Here is a 16168-nt window from a genome sequence, read left to right as displayed (position 1 = left end):
AGCTGAAACAACACATTTCAGCCCCACACTCCCGTGCGTCACATTAGTCTGAGAAAACCTGATTTATGCTCCACCGTCTCACCCATTTTGAGCCTCATCCTTTCCGGTAAAATAAACAGCCGGACCACCCAGAGACGGCGGCTGAAGGATGGCAGCTGTAGGCTCCTCCGGGCTGAAGACTACGAGCTCTAATGGACAGAGTTAACAAGGTTAGAGAGTCCTTGACCTGCTGCTGGTCCACACCCATGCTAATGCCTCTAATAGTAAACTCAAGACGCCACGTGGCACCAAATTTAGCAACACGTTGTCTCCGCAGTGAAACATGAGCACGTCTGTGGGGCAGCTTCCTTTACTGAAGGTTTCACTTGGGAAAAAAAGCAGAAAGTTTACTTGTTTATTTGATCCTGTAACAAAGCGTAGGTTTATGTCCCTGTATGACGGACAGCTGCAGCGGACAGTTGCTAACACGACTAAAAGACCTCCTCAGAGATTACTGCCTCCATCTGCTCACACTGTTTACTCTGTGCTAGTGGCACCTGTCTGTCACAGTGATTTACTAAGGAAGTGTGTGGACATGTGTCTCAGAGACACCACTGTGTGAAAATATACGCCCTGTGTGTGAAAACCTCAAGCAGTGACTGGAGACGGAGAGACAACCAGGAGACAATGGCCTGATACCAACGCCTCCCCCTGGGTGTTACCCTGACTAATAGAGTGACCTTCCTGCATACAGTAATCAGTAATAACATTTATAGACTCAACAACACTTTAAAAGTCCTTACAGAGTGTTTAACTAAGATTATCTCACAAATTTGAAACATTTTAGATCACTATCTAAGAAAATGTCCCGTTTCCCTGCAGCATCAGCCCTGTCCTGGAGGCCGCACTGCCTCTTCTCATGTATATTTGTCAGGAATGTCAGTACTAATGCATTAATAAATGTTTTAATGCAGGGGTGTTCAAACTATGGCCCACAGCCCATTTTTGATTGGCCCACTGCCAATTCCAGTGATAAAATGAAATATGGCCCACATTAAAACATGAAGCTTGTGCTTGACTGTGTTGTACTTCTTATTTCAGCACAAGGCAGTGCTTCCATGTCAAATCTGTAAACAAACATTTTGACAAGAAGATATCTTGATTAATAGTGTCCTGATGGATTATCACAGCAAACAGCAGCACCATTAACTTTTCAGGGGCAGAGCCAGTGGTAGCCAGGGCTAAAAGGGGCCCCTTCAATTCTGAATTTAAAATGTGACCAAAAAAAGGAAATTTATCATGATTAACTACACTTTTTAATGATTAAAAATTGTAATCATGTGACAGTGCTTTTTTCTTTTTTTGTCTGTTTATTTGTTTGCTTGTTAACTGGTAACTGGAAAAGAATAAATCATCTACATGAGTACTAGACTGCTGGGTCAATTGAAATAAGGGAGAAACTAAGCAAAAAAAAAAAAATGGCTTAGTATCTTTGATACATTTGTTCATGTCCTTGAAGAAGAAGGTGGTGGATCATGAGAGTGCAGTTATAGGTCATGAAGACAGACTGTGGTTTTTCTGCGGTTGAGTGGTTGGAAGAAATGTTACAGGCGAGGGCTGACCAACAGGTCACAGTGGCTTTGACCTTGTACTGCCAAATCTACACATTTCTGCAAAGTTTGACTGAAATTCTTTAAAGCATCCTTGTGATATCACGTTAAAAAGTTAGGGATTGACATGAGGGCCAAAGACCTTGACCTCCAAATTCTGATCAGTGTCCACAGCTGGCATTTTTAGTGCTGGCAGAGCTCACCACCACATCTTCCGTGTGATTCTCACATTGTTTCTAGGTTGCAAAGTCGTTTTAAAATCGCTCTGGCAGCAATACACAATTTCATCAAACAATACACTCTGACTCATACAGTACACATAACCTGGGAGAAAACAATGGGCTCCAAGCACGAATCACTTCCGCATTTGGCATGATGCGGCTCCCAAACTTCTGGTCAGGAGATTGAATGCAGAAGAGATTGGTATATGATGGCAGATTTGTTGTGGCTTACACGCTGTTTGCATGAGTTACCCAAGCTGACTGTCAATGACCAGTTTAATCTAGCTGGAGATGTACACAGCGGCACACACAGCAATGATGTCCAGAAGTTCTATTGACCTGTTTTGAAACAGCATTTGTGCAAAGTCTGAAGAAAATCCCTCAAGATTTTTCAAGATACTGTGTACTCAAGAATGGCCTGAAAAGCAAGGGTTGAACATGAGGCCCCATGGCTTTAACCTTTGAGCTTCAAAATTAGACAAGTTCATCTGTGTATCAAGGTGAACATTTGTGCAAAGTCTGAAGAAAATTCCCTGAAGTGAAATATGATGTTTACAAGAATGGATTTGGCAGATCAATAGTCAGACAACTCAAGATCATACCTAAGGCCTCTGCAATCACTACGATAAAAGGCTAAAAACATACTTTTCATCATATCCATAACAATTCTTGTTAAAACTTTGACAGAAACTAAGTTATGTTTTTCTTTATGAGACGTGATAAGATAAAAAAGACTTGGTAGATTTTCAGACTTTAAAATCCATGATATTCCCTGAACTGTCTACCAAACGGGAGAGGCAATTACAAATACTAAGCCTGAAGCTTTGACAAGCTAGTTCAGTGATTATCAAACTTTTTTTTTGACCATTCTCTGGGGTTTTCTAGGGGTCCAGCCAGATCTGTGGGCAGGCCTGGTTACAGTACTTACTATAAAGTTGTAGTAATAACGTATGGTACAATTCCCACAGCACACCGAGACTTGCCTTAAGGCACACTAGTGTGCCTTGCCACACCATTTAAGAACCACTGAGCTAAAAACAGAGAGTGACAAAAGTCTCTCAAATGTCATAATATCAATACACCTTTTGAGGCTAAGGGTCCTCTTTTAAAAGACGTTTCAAAAGCTTTTCAACTTGTTATTCTATTGCTGTTCTCCTGAACCTCCTGAGAACCTTCATGTTCATATGAGGTAACGGTAATAAATTCTGCTATTCCAGTTTTGTAGGACAATTGTCCAGAGTTGTAAACAGCAGATCAGCACTTCATATCCATCTTTATCTAAGCAGTAAATAAGTACACTCTAATGTGTTTTTCAGTCACATATGCGAGCCAAAATAAATTGAGTTCAAAGTGAACAAAAGTAGGAGAGGCAGGAAAATGTGGGTCAACAGGGGGCAGCACACCAACAAACCGGACATCAATCTCTGCTGAGGAAAGGCAGAGCGAGGAGTAATGAGATCTGCAGGAGTAAGGCATTATGGGAATGCTTTGACAGTGAGGTCACACTGTTGTTGTTAGACAGAGACGGGGGAACCTGGGTGAAAGAAAGGCATGCTGGGTATTCTGGCTAGACTTCTGGATTTGAACCTTGAGATGTGACCTTAGCCAATCAGAGCAGGTCAGAGACTGTTGGCTGAGTCGGTGTTTTCTGCTAATTATCAGTGAAATATGATGGAGGCTGTCCAGGCTATTACAACAGTCAGTGTGAAGTCATTCTCAGCTGATGATGAATATCAAAATTAAGCTTTGATATCATGTGGGATTCACTTTAAAAGACCGCTGCCTAGAAGTTATATGACTCCTGAAAATGGAAGCTGCTGAAATGCTCCTTCATTACTCAAAAATGTGGAAAAAGTGAGATTTTCAGTGGCACCTACAGCAGCACATTTAATCAGAGCATTCTCGTGTTCAGCCGGCCTGATGGAAAGTCATTCAACACTTATTTTCTAACTGATTTTGTGTATCCTGTCTGTGGCTCACCTAAAGTGAGTCACTGTGACCGCTGGATCTTTAGCAAACCTCAGAGAGGGAAAATCTCACCTCAGAGTAAAAGACTTGATGATGTGATCCACACATCTGAGAGCATCAGATATCAGCTGCAACAAGATCTATCATCTAATCTTCCTCTGGAGACACAAAGAAACCTCATCCTGAGCTCACAGCGGAGCTCTCACACGCTGCATGACTTCACGATGAGGGCGATAATTGAAGTTGGCTGCAGACAATTCAAGCAGAGAGTTACTTCTTATGTTACAGCTTTATCATATCAGGCCCGCAGGATGATAACATGATAAAACTTCATGTTTCTTTTTGTGGAATTTCATAAAAAATACTGAACTCATATGTAGAGAAACACAATGTCAAACATTCTTTATCATAAAAGAATATGCTGAAGAGAAAATCACTGTTCATTTACAGACATCTAAGCAACTTTCTTCTACCCATGTTTCTGGCATGAGGAGTTTTCTAGTGTCCATTGGAACTGATAAATGAATAATATACAACCATTCAAAACGGCAGCAAATGCACTGAAAAAAAAAAAATCATATCAAAAGAAATATACTGTACTTTGTAAGGACATCACATCGGAAAAGATGGATCTTAGTTTATTAGCTTAATGCTGATATGGAATGGAAAATGCTATTACCAATAAGAGGTAGCAGATTCATCCTTCTTTTGCACTTTTTTTAATAACCTGACACGCCAGATAGACTGTTTCATGTATCCATTACATGGAAATATTTCACATTCATCTGGGAAACCTTCAATAGGGAGCGTTTAGGAAGGGCAGGACTTTACAAAAAAATCTGGGAAGGTGATAAGATGAAATTCTAGGCTGTAGGGATGGGCAATACCCATCCATCCATTCATTTTCTATACTGCTTATCCCATTAGGGGTCATGGGGGGCCGGAGCCTCACTTAACTGTCAGACAGACCGACAGACTGTGAGACAGACAATCAGGCACACTCACACCTATGGGCAATTTAGAGTCACCAATTAACCTAACAGGCCTGTCCTTGGTCGTGGGAGTACTCAGAGAGAACCCATTCATGCACGGGGAGAACATGCAAACTCCACACAGAAAAGCCCTGAAGGAAGCGAACCAGGAACCTTCTTGCTGTGAGGTAACAGTGCTAACCCCTGCACCCCTGTGAAGCCCACCAATTATTTGAAATTAAATAATATACCAATACTTTAAAAGAAAAAATAAAATATTGGGCTATCAGTCTTTTAAAAGGTACACATTTCAGGCAAATAAGATGACGTATTCAGGTCATTCAGAAATGTATTTACTTCAGTTACATTTCACTTGATAACCTAAATTTAAATTAACTTCAATTTACAAAATTTAAATTAAATTAAAGTGTTTGTGCAAGCAGATAAAAATAAAAATGGATGAAAATAAATAAATATAGCACCAAACTAAAAAATGAAATCAAAATATCTACAACGTAAAATATGCCTCATTTCTTTACTTTTTGAAAATTAAGACAGCGTAAATTAGAGAATTTAGGAAATACAAGTAATCAGAGATTTTTATAGAAATATTTATCTTATGTTTTTACAATTTTACAATTTGGTCTTCATACATTTTGTGGTATTTACATGTGGTCACAGAGTAATTTTTGCTATATTTTCTTATAATTCTGATATTAACTCTGAGTCCACATTGAGCGAGAAGGATGGCTGAGTTCATATACGTGCAAGTGGGGCAGCTGAGATTTGTTACTTGAGTGTGATTGGTCCCCAAAGTCACATGGTAATGGTGCCAGATTTGTTTCCAAGGCAACACAGTCTGGAGAGAGAGACAGGGAAGCACACAGGAAGAAATGGTGGCAAGATTTATTTTAAAGTACATATTTGGTATAGATACTTTGTTAGAATAATTCATACCAAAAGAGTACTTAAAAATATCGATATATCAATATTTTAGTGTCAGTATTACCACCACTACTAGTCTGGTAAATCCATCTGCTTTGCAAGGCTACTTTCTTTAAAAGTGCACAGTAAAATTGTCACTGAGTACCTAATACAACCTCATGCCAATGAAAGACGTGTCCCTATAATACCAGAAGTTTTAGTAAAGTTTGGCTCATAAATTAAAAAGTATAGATGCTGAGAGGCTTGTCAAACATAAACAATATTTGCTTTTGTTCATGTCAACCTATCTGGTGAAAACTGTGACATTTGGTCACAGAGCATCCTGAGAAAAAAAAAAAAAAATTTCAGACTTTTTGGCATTAGTCAAATATAAGCTGTGGCATGTTTATTATATAAGTTGACAGATTTCCCTGAGAAGCTCATAGCATTGGTCCCAATGGGAGAGAACAGGAGGTCAGAGCTTCAGTCCAGAGGGAGGAGTCCTGGTCTGGTACCGAGTGATGTTTATTTACTCAGAGTGAAAGCAGGAATGAGTCTACCACTGAGTTATCAATGATTGATTGTTCCTCTGAGTGGACACTGATGGTTCAAAGTCATATTCTCAGAGGTTTAATAATGTTTTACGTCAAATTTAGCCTGGGACTGTGACGAGGCTATTAAGCGTCTAAGAAACTTTATTCTTTAAACTGAGCTACATAAATGTTTCTTCTGTTTTTCCAACAGGAGTCATGGCACAGGAGGATGAAGAAGTTTTCACTGGTCCAACGCCCACTGTGATTGTTGCAGAAGAATACATACGAGGAGACATGATTCCTGATGAGATGACTACAGCTTCTGGTACAATCAACTGACCAGCATCAAACCTGTTTTAACTTTAACTTTATTACCGTCCCAAAAGAAATCAGATCTGCAGCAGGCATCAAGACACAAAGATAGACAAAGACAAGCACCATAAATATCAGTACAGAAGTACAGGAATCCCCCATTCATTCTAAACAGACAAGGCTTCTTCTACACAGTAAAATGGGTGTGAGAGTGTCAGCATACGGAGGCATTTCCTTTTAACTTCTGGGAAAGATGATACCTAAAGTCAGACAGATTTCTGTTTCAATATCAAACATGTTAACAACTTAAGTCAAATTGCTTTTGCAGCACCAGAGGGAGATCCCCAGGTCATGATTTTACCAACCATGGGACCTCAGGACCCGATCGATCAGACCACAGCAGCAGCAGATACAGACGGAAACAGCACACCTCAAGATGAAGGACAGGTACCAGTAGATGAGAATACTGGAATCACTGATGCTGTCCCTACTGATGCACCCAAAGCCGAACCAGAGGTCCAGCCATCTTTGCCCCCTAGAGGGGATGGTCCCAGGGATGTACCCAAGGTAAGAGGCTAGAGCAGCTGTTCTAAGAGAATAACAGCCACGGGGTAGTGTCAGAGTTTTAATGATCCTACACTTGAAACATTTTTCACATCTTCAAAGGTCCAAGAAATGGTTAAAATATACTATTTATAATCACAGAACTATTAATAAAGGCAATGATATTTAACTTTTATACCTAAAATGGATGTCTCTGTTGTCTATCTTTTGTTTCTCATGCTTTTTAAAAAATATAAATTAATAACATTCTGATATAACTTTACTTTAACCTCCTGAGACCTTAGCCTTTGTTCGGAACGCATTTTTAGGTCCTCTAACTTATTTGGGACAATTGGGACCTGATAACAAAACCTAAGCCTTGCTTTGAACAGGAAGTAGCACCAAAAAATGATGTCAGCATTTGAGAACAACATGCTTATTTTTCGGTACAACACACACCAAATTAAAGATTTCTAATATTCTCTATTTTTTAAATTTTAAGTGTTTAAGCAAATTGGTTGGGTACCATTCAATTAGAAATGGTGCCAGTCAATAAGAGACATACAATTTCTCATTTTTCTGATGATGGACCACAAGAACATCAGGCCAGGAAATTATTAAATTTCCACTAAAAGTTCCGGAAGGCTTGGAATTTCTTTAAAAATTCTTAAATATTACTTAATAATATTACCTAATTCACAGTCTTTGCTTTTTCTGGCAGCTGATAGACTTTCTGTCCATGTTACTGAGGATTTTTTTTGGATCTAAATTGTGCAGTTTAGTACCTGCTGGCTTTTCGTTAACTGCACTGTAGCGGATGTGTATTATAAAAACTGCCGTTACAGCATTTTCTACATCGGTTTTGTAATTTCTGTAGTGAGGAGCATGTGAGTTCCTGCAAACAACAAACTGTAGTAGCATTAGAGGAAATTTCTTGTTTGCTCAGATGTTTTTCCTGTCACGATCAGTGTAATAGAGTGGGGAGAAAAGAAACCTTCATTCTGAATCTTTGAAACACATTAATCTGTGTGCATCCTTTTAATCCTTACTTCTTTAGATGGAAGGAGGTGTTCTTAATACTGTTTTCTGTTTGACCTTAAAGGCACAGGCCACACACCTCACTTTTATTCACATTTTTGCTGATGATGTTGTGTTTTTTTCTCTGCAGCCAGTTCCACAGGATGATGTTGTGTGTGTCAGCAAAGAGGCAGTCCAGGACAAAAACGCTGTAAATCTTAAACTCAGGGCTCCTTCCAACTGTGTAAGTACTCTGAACAACACCTTTTTGTTTATTTTAGTGCATTCTCACTTAAGAGAAATACAAATCTATTTTTGTTGCAGAATACTTGGTTAAAAATGTACAGATGAGGGAGTAACAATACATGCAAAGCAGCAAACTCCACTCTGGAGTAAAAGTCTCTCTGCCCTCGTGTCGGTGCAACTCCCAGATGGATCAAAGCTTTGAAACCCTGTCTTCTGGTGTCCATAAATCATTAAACCTGAAGAAAAACGTGCCCACCCTTTTTGACATGTATGTCTTAGATGGACAAGCCCACAGGATTTCTTCTGCCTAGTTTTCAGGGCAAGGGATAAAAGTGAGAGGGCAGAGGGAGGGGAGCACAATGGGTGGGCTGGCTGCTGCTCCTGTGTGATGTAGAGAATACTGTATAATGTATAGAGGCCTGAAGCAACAGTGTGGGCGTGTTTGTGTTTGTGTTTGGAAACACAAATTCTTCGGAGCCTCAGGATAACAGCTTTGAGGTCTGAAGGAATCACAGCGTCTGTGAAGAGGTCTGAACCCAGCAGAGCTGCAGCTCACGTATAGCCTGAGCAATAAATTCATAATTTAACATTTCAACAGTTCATCCACAGCTGTAAGCAGCAAGAGTATACTACAGAGAAGGGCATGTGCACTCAGACAAAGGCATCAAGTGCACTCAGTAAACCTAGAATTACCATAAAATATGGCTGCTTTATCTCCCATTTAAGTGTCATTGCATCCATGTCTGTGAGAGGTTTTGACCTCAAAAACAAAGTAAATTTGGACAAGAAAACCATAAAGATATAGAGGTGCGCCTATGCGGGTTTTTCCAGGTTCTTTTTGAATTTCTACATGCTATTTGGTGTTTGATTGCTTTAAGGTATGTCAGATGACTGTTGAATGTGAGCATTTGAGATATATATCTCATTTAAGTTATTGTTATTTCTACCCACAATGAAAAATGCATTTTTCTTCACAGTAAAGAAATGTGCTTCACAAGCCAAATTGCCATTGTTATTTGTGATCAAAATTAAGACATCTATGTTTTTTCACAGCAAATCATTATTGGTTATTGGAGCAAAATGTCTCAATGATGCCCCGATGCACCACTGATAAGCTAAATAAGTAAGAAGTGGTGGGAAGTACACCTGTATCAAAACCAGTAAAGGGACATTTTTGTATTTTTTTGAATTGGGTTGTTTAATACGGGGCCCCAGACATGACATGGTCAAAAACAAAATTAAATTGTGACCACAGTATAGCTATAATGTGCGCACAAAATACCAAATTTTGGCCACAAAATACTAATTCATGGCCACAAAATACTAATTTGTGGCCACGAAATAAGTATAATGTGCGCACGTAATACTAATTAATAATATTAATATCATTCCTGGACAGCTGGATAAGCAAATCGAGTGTACATTCCTATCCCGGAGTCCAAGTTGTACCTTCGCCGGTAAAACAAACTGGCTTTCAATATTCTGGTTAAATGCCTCTCGGTGTTAATGGTTCCTTGCAATGCCAGGCTTTTCAGAATGTCTTTGTAGCTCATTCCCAGCCTAAAATAAAATTCAATCATACTATCCCTGTCCATTGTGTAGCTTTAGCCCCTCTACTTCCTCTACCTTAGACCTTAGAGAGGGTACACTTTTTTCTGTGATCTTAAGTAGTGACATGAGTTGGACTGTTTCAGGCTTGAGTCGGTCTAGAGGTGGTTAGTCCTCATCAAGCAGCAGGTGTTGAAAAATGAAGCCAATGCAGAAGAGTTAACAACTGCAGCTCCTCAAGTGTCCACTTGAGGCTTTCTGCAAGAGAAAGAAATCCCAATAGAGTCCCATATTAAAATGCCCATTTTTAACATTCTTACAGCCTGGTTGAAAGACATTTTTAGTCTCTGTGGCTAATTTCATTAATGGCACATACTGTCCAAGGGATGAGTTTTTCAGGAACACATTTGTTTTTGATTTTAGAGTCAGAGTTATGCACAACTGGGTATAATAAGGCAAATGCAATCACTGGGATTCAAAATATCTCATTACTTACTGTGTTACACATTAGGTAGATCATAGTGGATTAGTGTTGGGTCTTTGTAAGTAATAGAACAAAGTACAAGTTCTAGACCAGCTCTCGTTGTATCAAAGTCAGATGTTTGGATGAGGTTACATCAGAGAAACTGTTGTTCACAGGGTGGTGCTATCAGTATTTGGATTACAGACAAAGGAAAGATAACACAACAGGGAGTGAAAGGATTAAAGGTTTAGTCAAAGATTATGGAAGATATTGAGCTTTAATGTCAGAGGGAGCTGGATTTGCACCAAATGTCACATTGTTCAGAGCACAATCTCAAATCTGATCAATTTAACCGAAAACACGTCAGTATGAAAATGTGTTGATGCTAATTAGTTTTTATTTTTGGTCTCACTGCAGGAGCAAACCAGAGTGAAGATTGAAAGTGTTCTGCAGGAGCTGTGTGGTGAGGACTGTAAGCTGGAGATCTACCAGGAGGACGATTCGGATGAAATACTTGTATCTGGAAAGTATGTGGAAGGTCGGTATCACTCTCTTGGAATTTAATAAAAGCAGACAGACAAAACACAGTTACACCCCTAAAGCTTTTACATGACACCCAGGGTTTTATGCCTCTCATTAGAATCCTTTCTCAAGTTTCTTAAGATTTTACATGAAGCTGGATTTTAAACCATTACACCTGCATTAATTTTGGCTACTAACATGAAAAACTCAAATTATTCCAATAAAAGTTGAAGAGTTCCTATAGGTGTCCATTAACAACTAATTTCAAAGTTGATGCAATGAAAATAAAAATTTGGACAACACGGCTTGTCTAAAAGCTCAGAGGACTGTTTAATCGGGCACATTTCATTTTACACAGCTAACCGCAGGATCACAACATTTGCAGGTAAATGGCGTCAAATTGGCTCGCAGAATTAGGCTAACTTAAACATTAGGGGTGTTCCAAGGGGCCTTTTTCCTAGTCCGTCAAACTAAGTTTAATTAAGGACTAACATAATCTGGTTTGCTCCTTGCTGATTAACGCCAATGTCTTTACTAAACATGGTAGCACACCACTCTGGTCAACCTTACAGCCTGTCTTTTAGTTTCAAACTTCAAGATTCTACCAGACAGGCTGCTCTTACGAGCTATCCTGTCACTTTGCTTGTTTACATACAACAGTTAAGCCCTATTTCAGAACGAGTTTGGTAATTCTGTTGATAGAAATAACAGGTAAGTGTTTAATCAGCTCATTGAAAATGTCCCTAGAATTAAATTATATTGCCCCTTTTTCTGTGATTGAAAATACACCTACAGAAAGAATAATTTTGTTTATGTGTTTGTTTCTTTGCAGATGATGTAGCGGGCATGGCAAAAAAGTTCAACAATGACAATATCAAAGATAAGGTACGGTAACTCATTTCTTACTGGAAACAGTTAACACATGTGCATTAAGATTGTCCAGTATTGTATTTCATTCACGCTACGTAACTGTAATAGTACTACATTATTTTTGATGTATATCACTATTACATTTTCAGTTTAGTTGGGAATCAAAGCGTAGTCAGGGGTTTGATTTTGTTAGACAAAACTTCATATGAACTATACATACACTACAGATGGAAATTAGTGACTTACTAGGGCGCAGGTGGCCTCGTGGTTCAAGGTGTGCCCCGTGTACGCGGGCGGCTCAGGTTGGAATCCAGCCTCAGGCATGTCTCTCCCCAGCTCTCTCATCTCTGTTTCTGATTCTGTCCACCGTCCTCCTCTGTCAATACAGGCATGAAAAGAAAAAAATAAACAATAAAAAAAGAAATCAGTGACTTACTAAATCAGGGGAAAACTTTTCTTCATTCATGTATGAATGATCACACTTTCCCTCAATAAATAAACTAAACTAAACCAAGTCAACTGAATAAAACCAAACTAAACTGAAATAAACTAAAACAGAATAATCTAAACCAAACCGGACCAGCCTAGACTATTCCAGACCAGACCAAACCTGACAGGACTAGACTAGACTAGACTAGACTAGACTAGACTATTCCAGACCAGACCAAACCTGACAGGACTAGACTAGACTAGACTAGACTAGACTATTCCAGACCAGACCAAACCTGACAGGACTAGACTAGACTAGACTAGACTATTCCAGACCAGACCAAACCTGACAGGACTAGACTAGACTAGACTAGACTAGACTAGACTATTCCAGACCAGACCAAACCTGACAGGACTAGACTAGACTAGACTAGACTAGACTATTCCAGACCAGACCAAACCTGACAGGACTAGACTAGACTAGACTAGACTTGACTATTCCAGACCAGACCAACCTGACAGGCCTAGACAAGACTAGATCAGACTAGACCAGACCAGACTAGATCAAACATGACAGGACTAGACTATATTAAACTAGAGTACACTAGAGTACACTAGACTAGACTAGACTAGACCAGAGCAGATCAAACATGACAGGACTAGACTAGACTAGACTAGACTAGACTAGACTAGACTAGACTAGACCAGATCAAATGTGACAGGACTAGACTAGACTAGACTAGACTAGATTAGACAAGACTAGACTAGACCAGACCAGACCAGACCAAACCTGACAGGACTAGAATACACCAGACTGGACCAGACAGGACTAGACTAGTCCAGACCAGACCAAACCTGACAGGAAAAGACCAGACCAGACCAGACTAGACTAGACCAGATGGGACTAAACTAGACTAGTCTAGTCCAGACCAGACCAGACCAGACTGGACTAAACCAGACTAACAGAACCTCTAGGAATTCTTCAAGTCTAAGAGAGAGAAGAAACTTGAGGCACTCTTTGGGTGGTTTCATATTAGGGACCTGGGCTTGAACCAGAGTACACTTGACCCCAAATCGTCATGTTTTATTAATGTGGACACAAAGGTCCTGTACTTGGACACCATGCCTGAGTCTGCCTAAAAACCAGATCTTGGCCGCAATTCATGTGGACTAGGAAACTGTGAAAGAGACATGTGAACACAACCGTTCCTGAGGACAGGATATTTTTAGTAGAGCTGTTAAGCTTTCGTCTCATCAAAACCCATCATATTGATGCAGAAGGAACCAATTTCATCCTCTGTGCTGCACAGTGGATGTCTGAGTAGTGAAAGAATCATCCATAGTAGTCTGCAGGATGGACTCCATTGTCTGCTGCACAGGGCTTAAAACAAATGTTAACCAGAGTGGCTGTCATAGTTGCCTCTTCTTCGTTCATGTCAGATCCTTGCAGTGCACGTCAGTTAAAGTATTAAAAGAAATGCATGTATCAGTGAGTGAAAATGTGGCAGATGAATTCGCAAAACAACAAAAAAAGAAAACACAAGACTAGACTGGGCAGAAATAAGCAAGTAAATGCAGAAAAAGAAAGATTTGTTGCTAAAAAAATTCCCAGGGAGACCCAGAGGGCCCCTCTGGGCTGATGCTGCCAACTATAAAAATGTAAATATTTATCTACTGAATGGAATAAAACAACAGGTTGTTACTGAAAACAAAATAATGCCTTAAATAAATACAAATGTTGGCACAGTATTTGTGTACTTAGACAATGCTTTTACTTGGTGTGCGGTTAGGATGGGATGGTGGAAGTTAACTTGCTTCTTGGTTATTTGGAACCCTGAGTAATGATAACCATAACTGTGATTATCCAACAAATTCATCACGAGTCATACTTTTATTACGGGTGAGTCAAGCCAACCTCACACTATGCACCACAGGACCTGGTAAAGAAAACACTTCCAATAAAGTCAAAGTTAAATCCACTAAACACACGACACCATAAACACAGTGGCTGATTCATCATGGAACTCGACAAGAGAATACTCCTGGGAGAAGAAAAACCCTCTCTGAGTAAAAGCCTAAAGCTGCCAGGCTGACAGTTCGTGTGACAAACAAAAAGCCCACAAACAATCCACCTCTCAGCTGCGAAGCATTTTATCAAGTCCAGAGGGAACAATCTGAGGTTATGGGTGTGTCCGTCACACCCCTATCTCCTGTCTCTCTGCATTCAGCATACACTACATTCCCCTCTTTACTCCACCGCATACAAGAGTGACCTCATGAGACATTCAGCAGTCACTCCTTAAAATAGTCATGTCTGCTCTCTGGAATCTTTATGCTGTGATGCTGTCTTGAGGTGAAGACAATCTGCAATCATGTAGAAAGAAGCCTTTATGTGAGGTTGTTTATGTCAATATTTAAGTCATGATTGAAAAGAAATAGTGGTATAAATTTTGCTCTCATTCTGTTGTTTTCAGACTGACATTGAGGAGGCTAACCCTCGTTGGGGGAAGAACTCAAAGCTGGTCCTGGTTTCTCTGCTGCTGGCTGGTCTGCTGCTGGCTGCTCTGCTGGTCGCTGGTTACTACCTCAAAACCCACCGCAAGAACTCCAAGGGAGTCCGACTGGTGAGTACAAGAAAGGAGCTGTGCCACACTGTCAGTGGTTAATGAGCTGAGAAGTAGGACGTTTACTCCAGGGAATATAAAGGTCGCTTTTCTCTATCATCATTGTTGCCATAGGATCACACTACCTAGAAAACCTTCCTAGCTTGTACGATAAGCTTATAAGACAGCTTCAATTAAAATAAAATTTGGCTGAGTATTAGGAAGTGAGAGAAAGGAGAAGTAAAAAGGAATGTGATTTTTTGTCGTAGTTTGTTGGCAAGAGTATCAATGTGGGATCTAAATATGAGTTTTTGATTGAGCCAGACACCAAGATATTTGTCTCTTTCAGTAGCATGTCCTGTCAAAGTGGTGATACGAAAGTTATGCAGATTTTCAGCAACATCTCTGGTTTTGGAGAACAACATAAATTTGGATTTGGACTTCAAGGACTTCAGTGGCTGAATGTGCGGTGTTAGCAAAGCAATACAAAACTGTGTCATCGGCACAAAGGTGGATGTTACAATTTGATTTCAATCTGATACCAATTTAAACCGACGATAATGATTGGTGCGTCCCTTAAGCCAAAAACACAACAACACTGTCCGACACATGTCAAAACAATCACCCCAAATATCTCCTGTGAACAAACCCACACCGTCTCAGACCAGATTCGAACCCGGGCTGTCCGCGTACATGGGGTGCGCCTTAACCACTTGGCCACCTGCACCCCCATGTATTTTACTTTTTATATTCAACTCCAAACTTTGACTTCATAATCCCATGGTTTGACCTCTTAGACTCATAATTTAAAATTTTGAACTATATTTTGGCTTTTAATTTCATGATTACATTTTTCTCCCATATTTTGACTTTTTAAACTCATGATTTTGACTTCTTTCTAATACATCTTCCATTAAAAAACATTATTTTTCAATTTCAATTTCATATTTTGAGCTTTTTGAACTAAAAATGTATTTTTCTCAGACTGTGAGCCTTTAAACTTTTCTTTTTTAACTTTTTAAATGTCAAAATCATTTTATCATCAGTGCTAAAGTTTTGTTTTGTTTGTTTCATATTTTATTACTGGTTAAATGAGGTTGACTGTTTATGGTTAAAAGGGTGACCCTGTTAGGCCCTCAGGTTAGTTCTGAATCCAGAATCTGGCCCCTTCTGTGATTGAGTTTGACACCCTGGTGTAGAAAAGACATGAGGCCTCGGCTGCTAGTGAAATACCACTGCTCCCATTATGTTTTTTCACCTACTAGGTGAGGCAGGGAGGCAATCCCTGAGCGGGCTCTCAACTCTGGTATCAAGCACCTGGCCATGAAGTGGGAGGTGGGGATTTTGACTGTTGATGCACTGCTGTTAGTGTGTGTTAGGGACGGCAACTGAGGTGCATCAAATGACAC

The 16168-nt window shown here is 39.7% G+C and overlaps 1 protein-coding gene across 1 annotated transcript in view; it reads left to right on the top strand.

Annotated features, from left to right (window-relative positions):
• Positions 1-16168, top strand: part of si:ch211-286o17.1 (hematopoietic progenitor cell antigen CD34) — a 48219-nt gene that overhangs the window by 23126 nt on the left and 8925 nt on the right. Inside the window, exons 2-7 of the mRNA XM_041783693.1 lie at positions 6418-6531; positions 6847-7085; positions 8230-8322; positions 10753-10873; positions 11690-11742; positions 14631-14780. Of these exons, the coding sequence (XP_041639627.1) occupies positions 6418-6531; positions 6847-7085; positions 8230-8322; positions 10753-10873; positions 11690-11742; positions 14631-14780 (770 nt within the window). The remainder of the gene's footprint in view (positions 1-6417; positions 6532-6846; positions 7086-8229; positions 8323-10752; positions 10874-11689; positions 11743-14630; positions 14781-16168) is intronic.

Source organism: Cheilinus undulatus, linkage group 3 (assembly GCF_018320785.1).
Source record: "Cheilinus undulatus linkage group 3, ASM1832078v1, whole genome shotgun sequence".
Taxonomy (NCBI): Eukaryota; Metazoa; Chordata; class Actinopteri; order Labriformes; family Labridae; genus Cheilinus; species Cheilinus undulatus.
The sequence above is the reverse complement of the archived record's forward strand: the minus strand, read 5'-3'. Positions and strand labels throughout refer to the sequence as shown.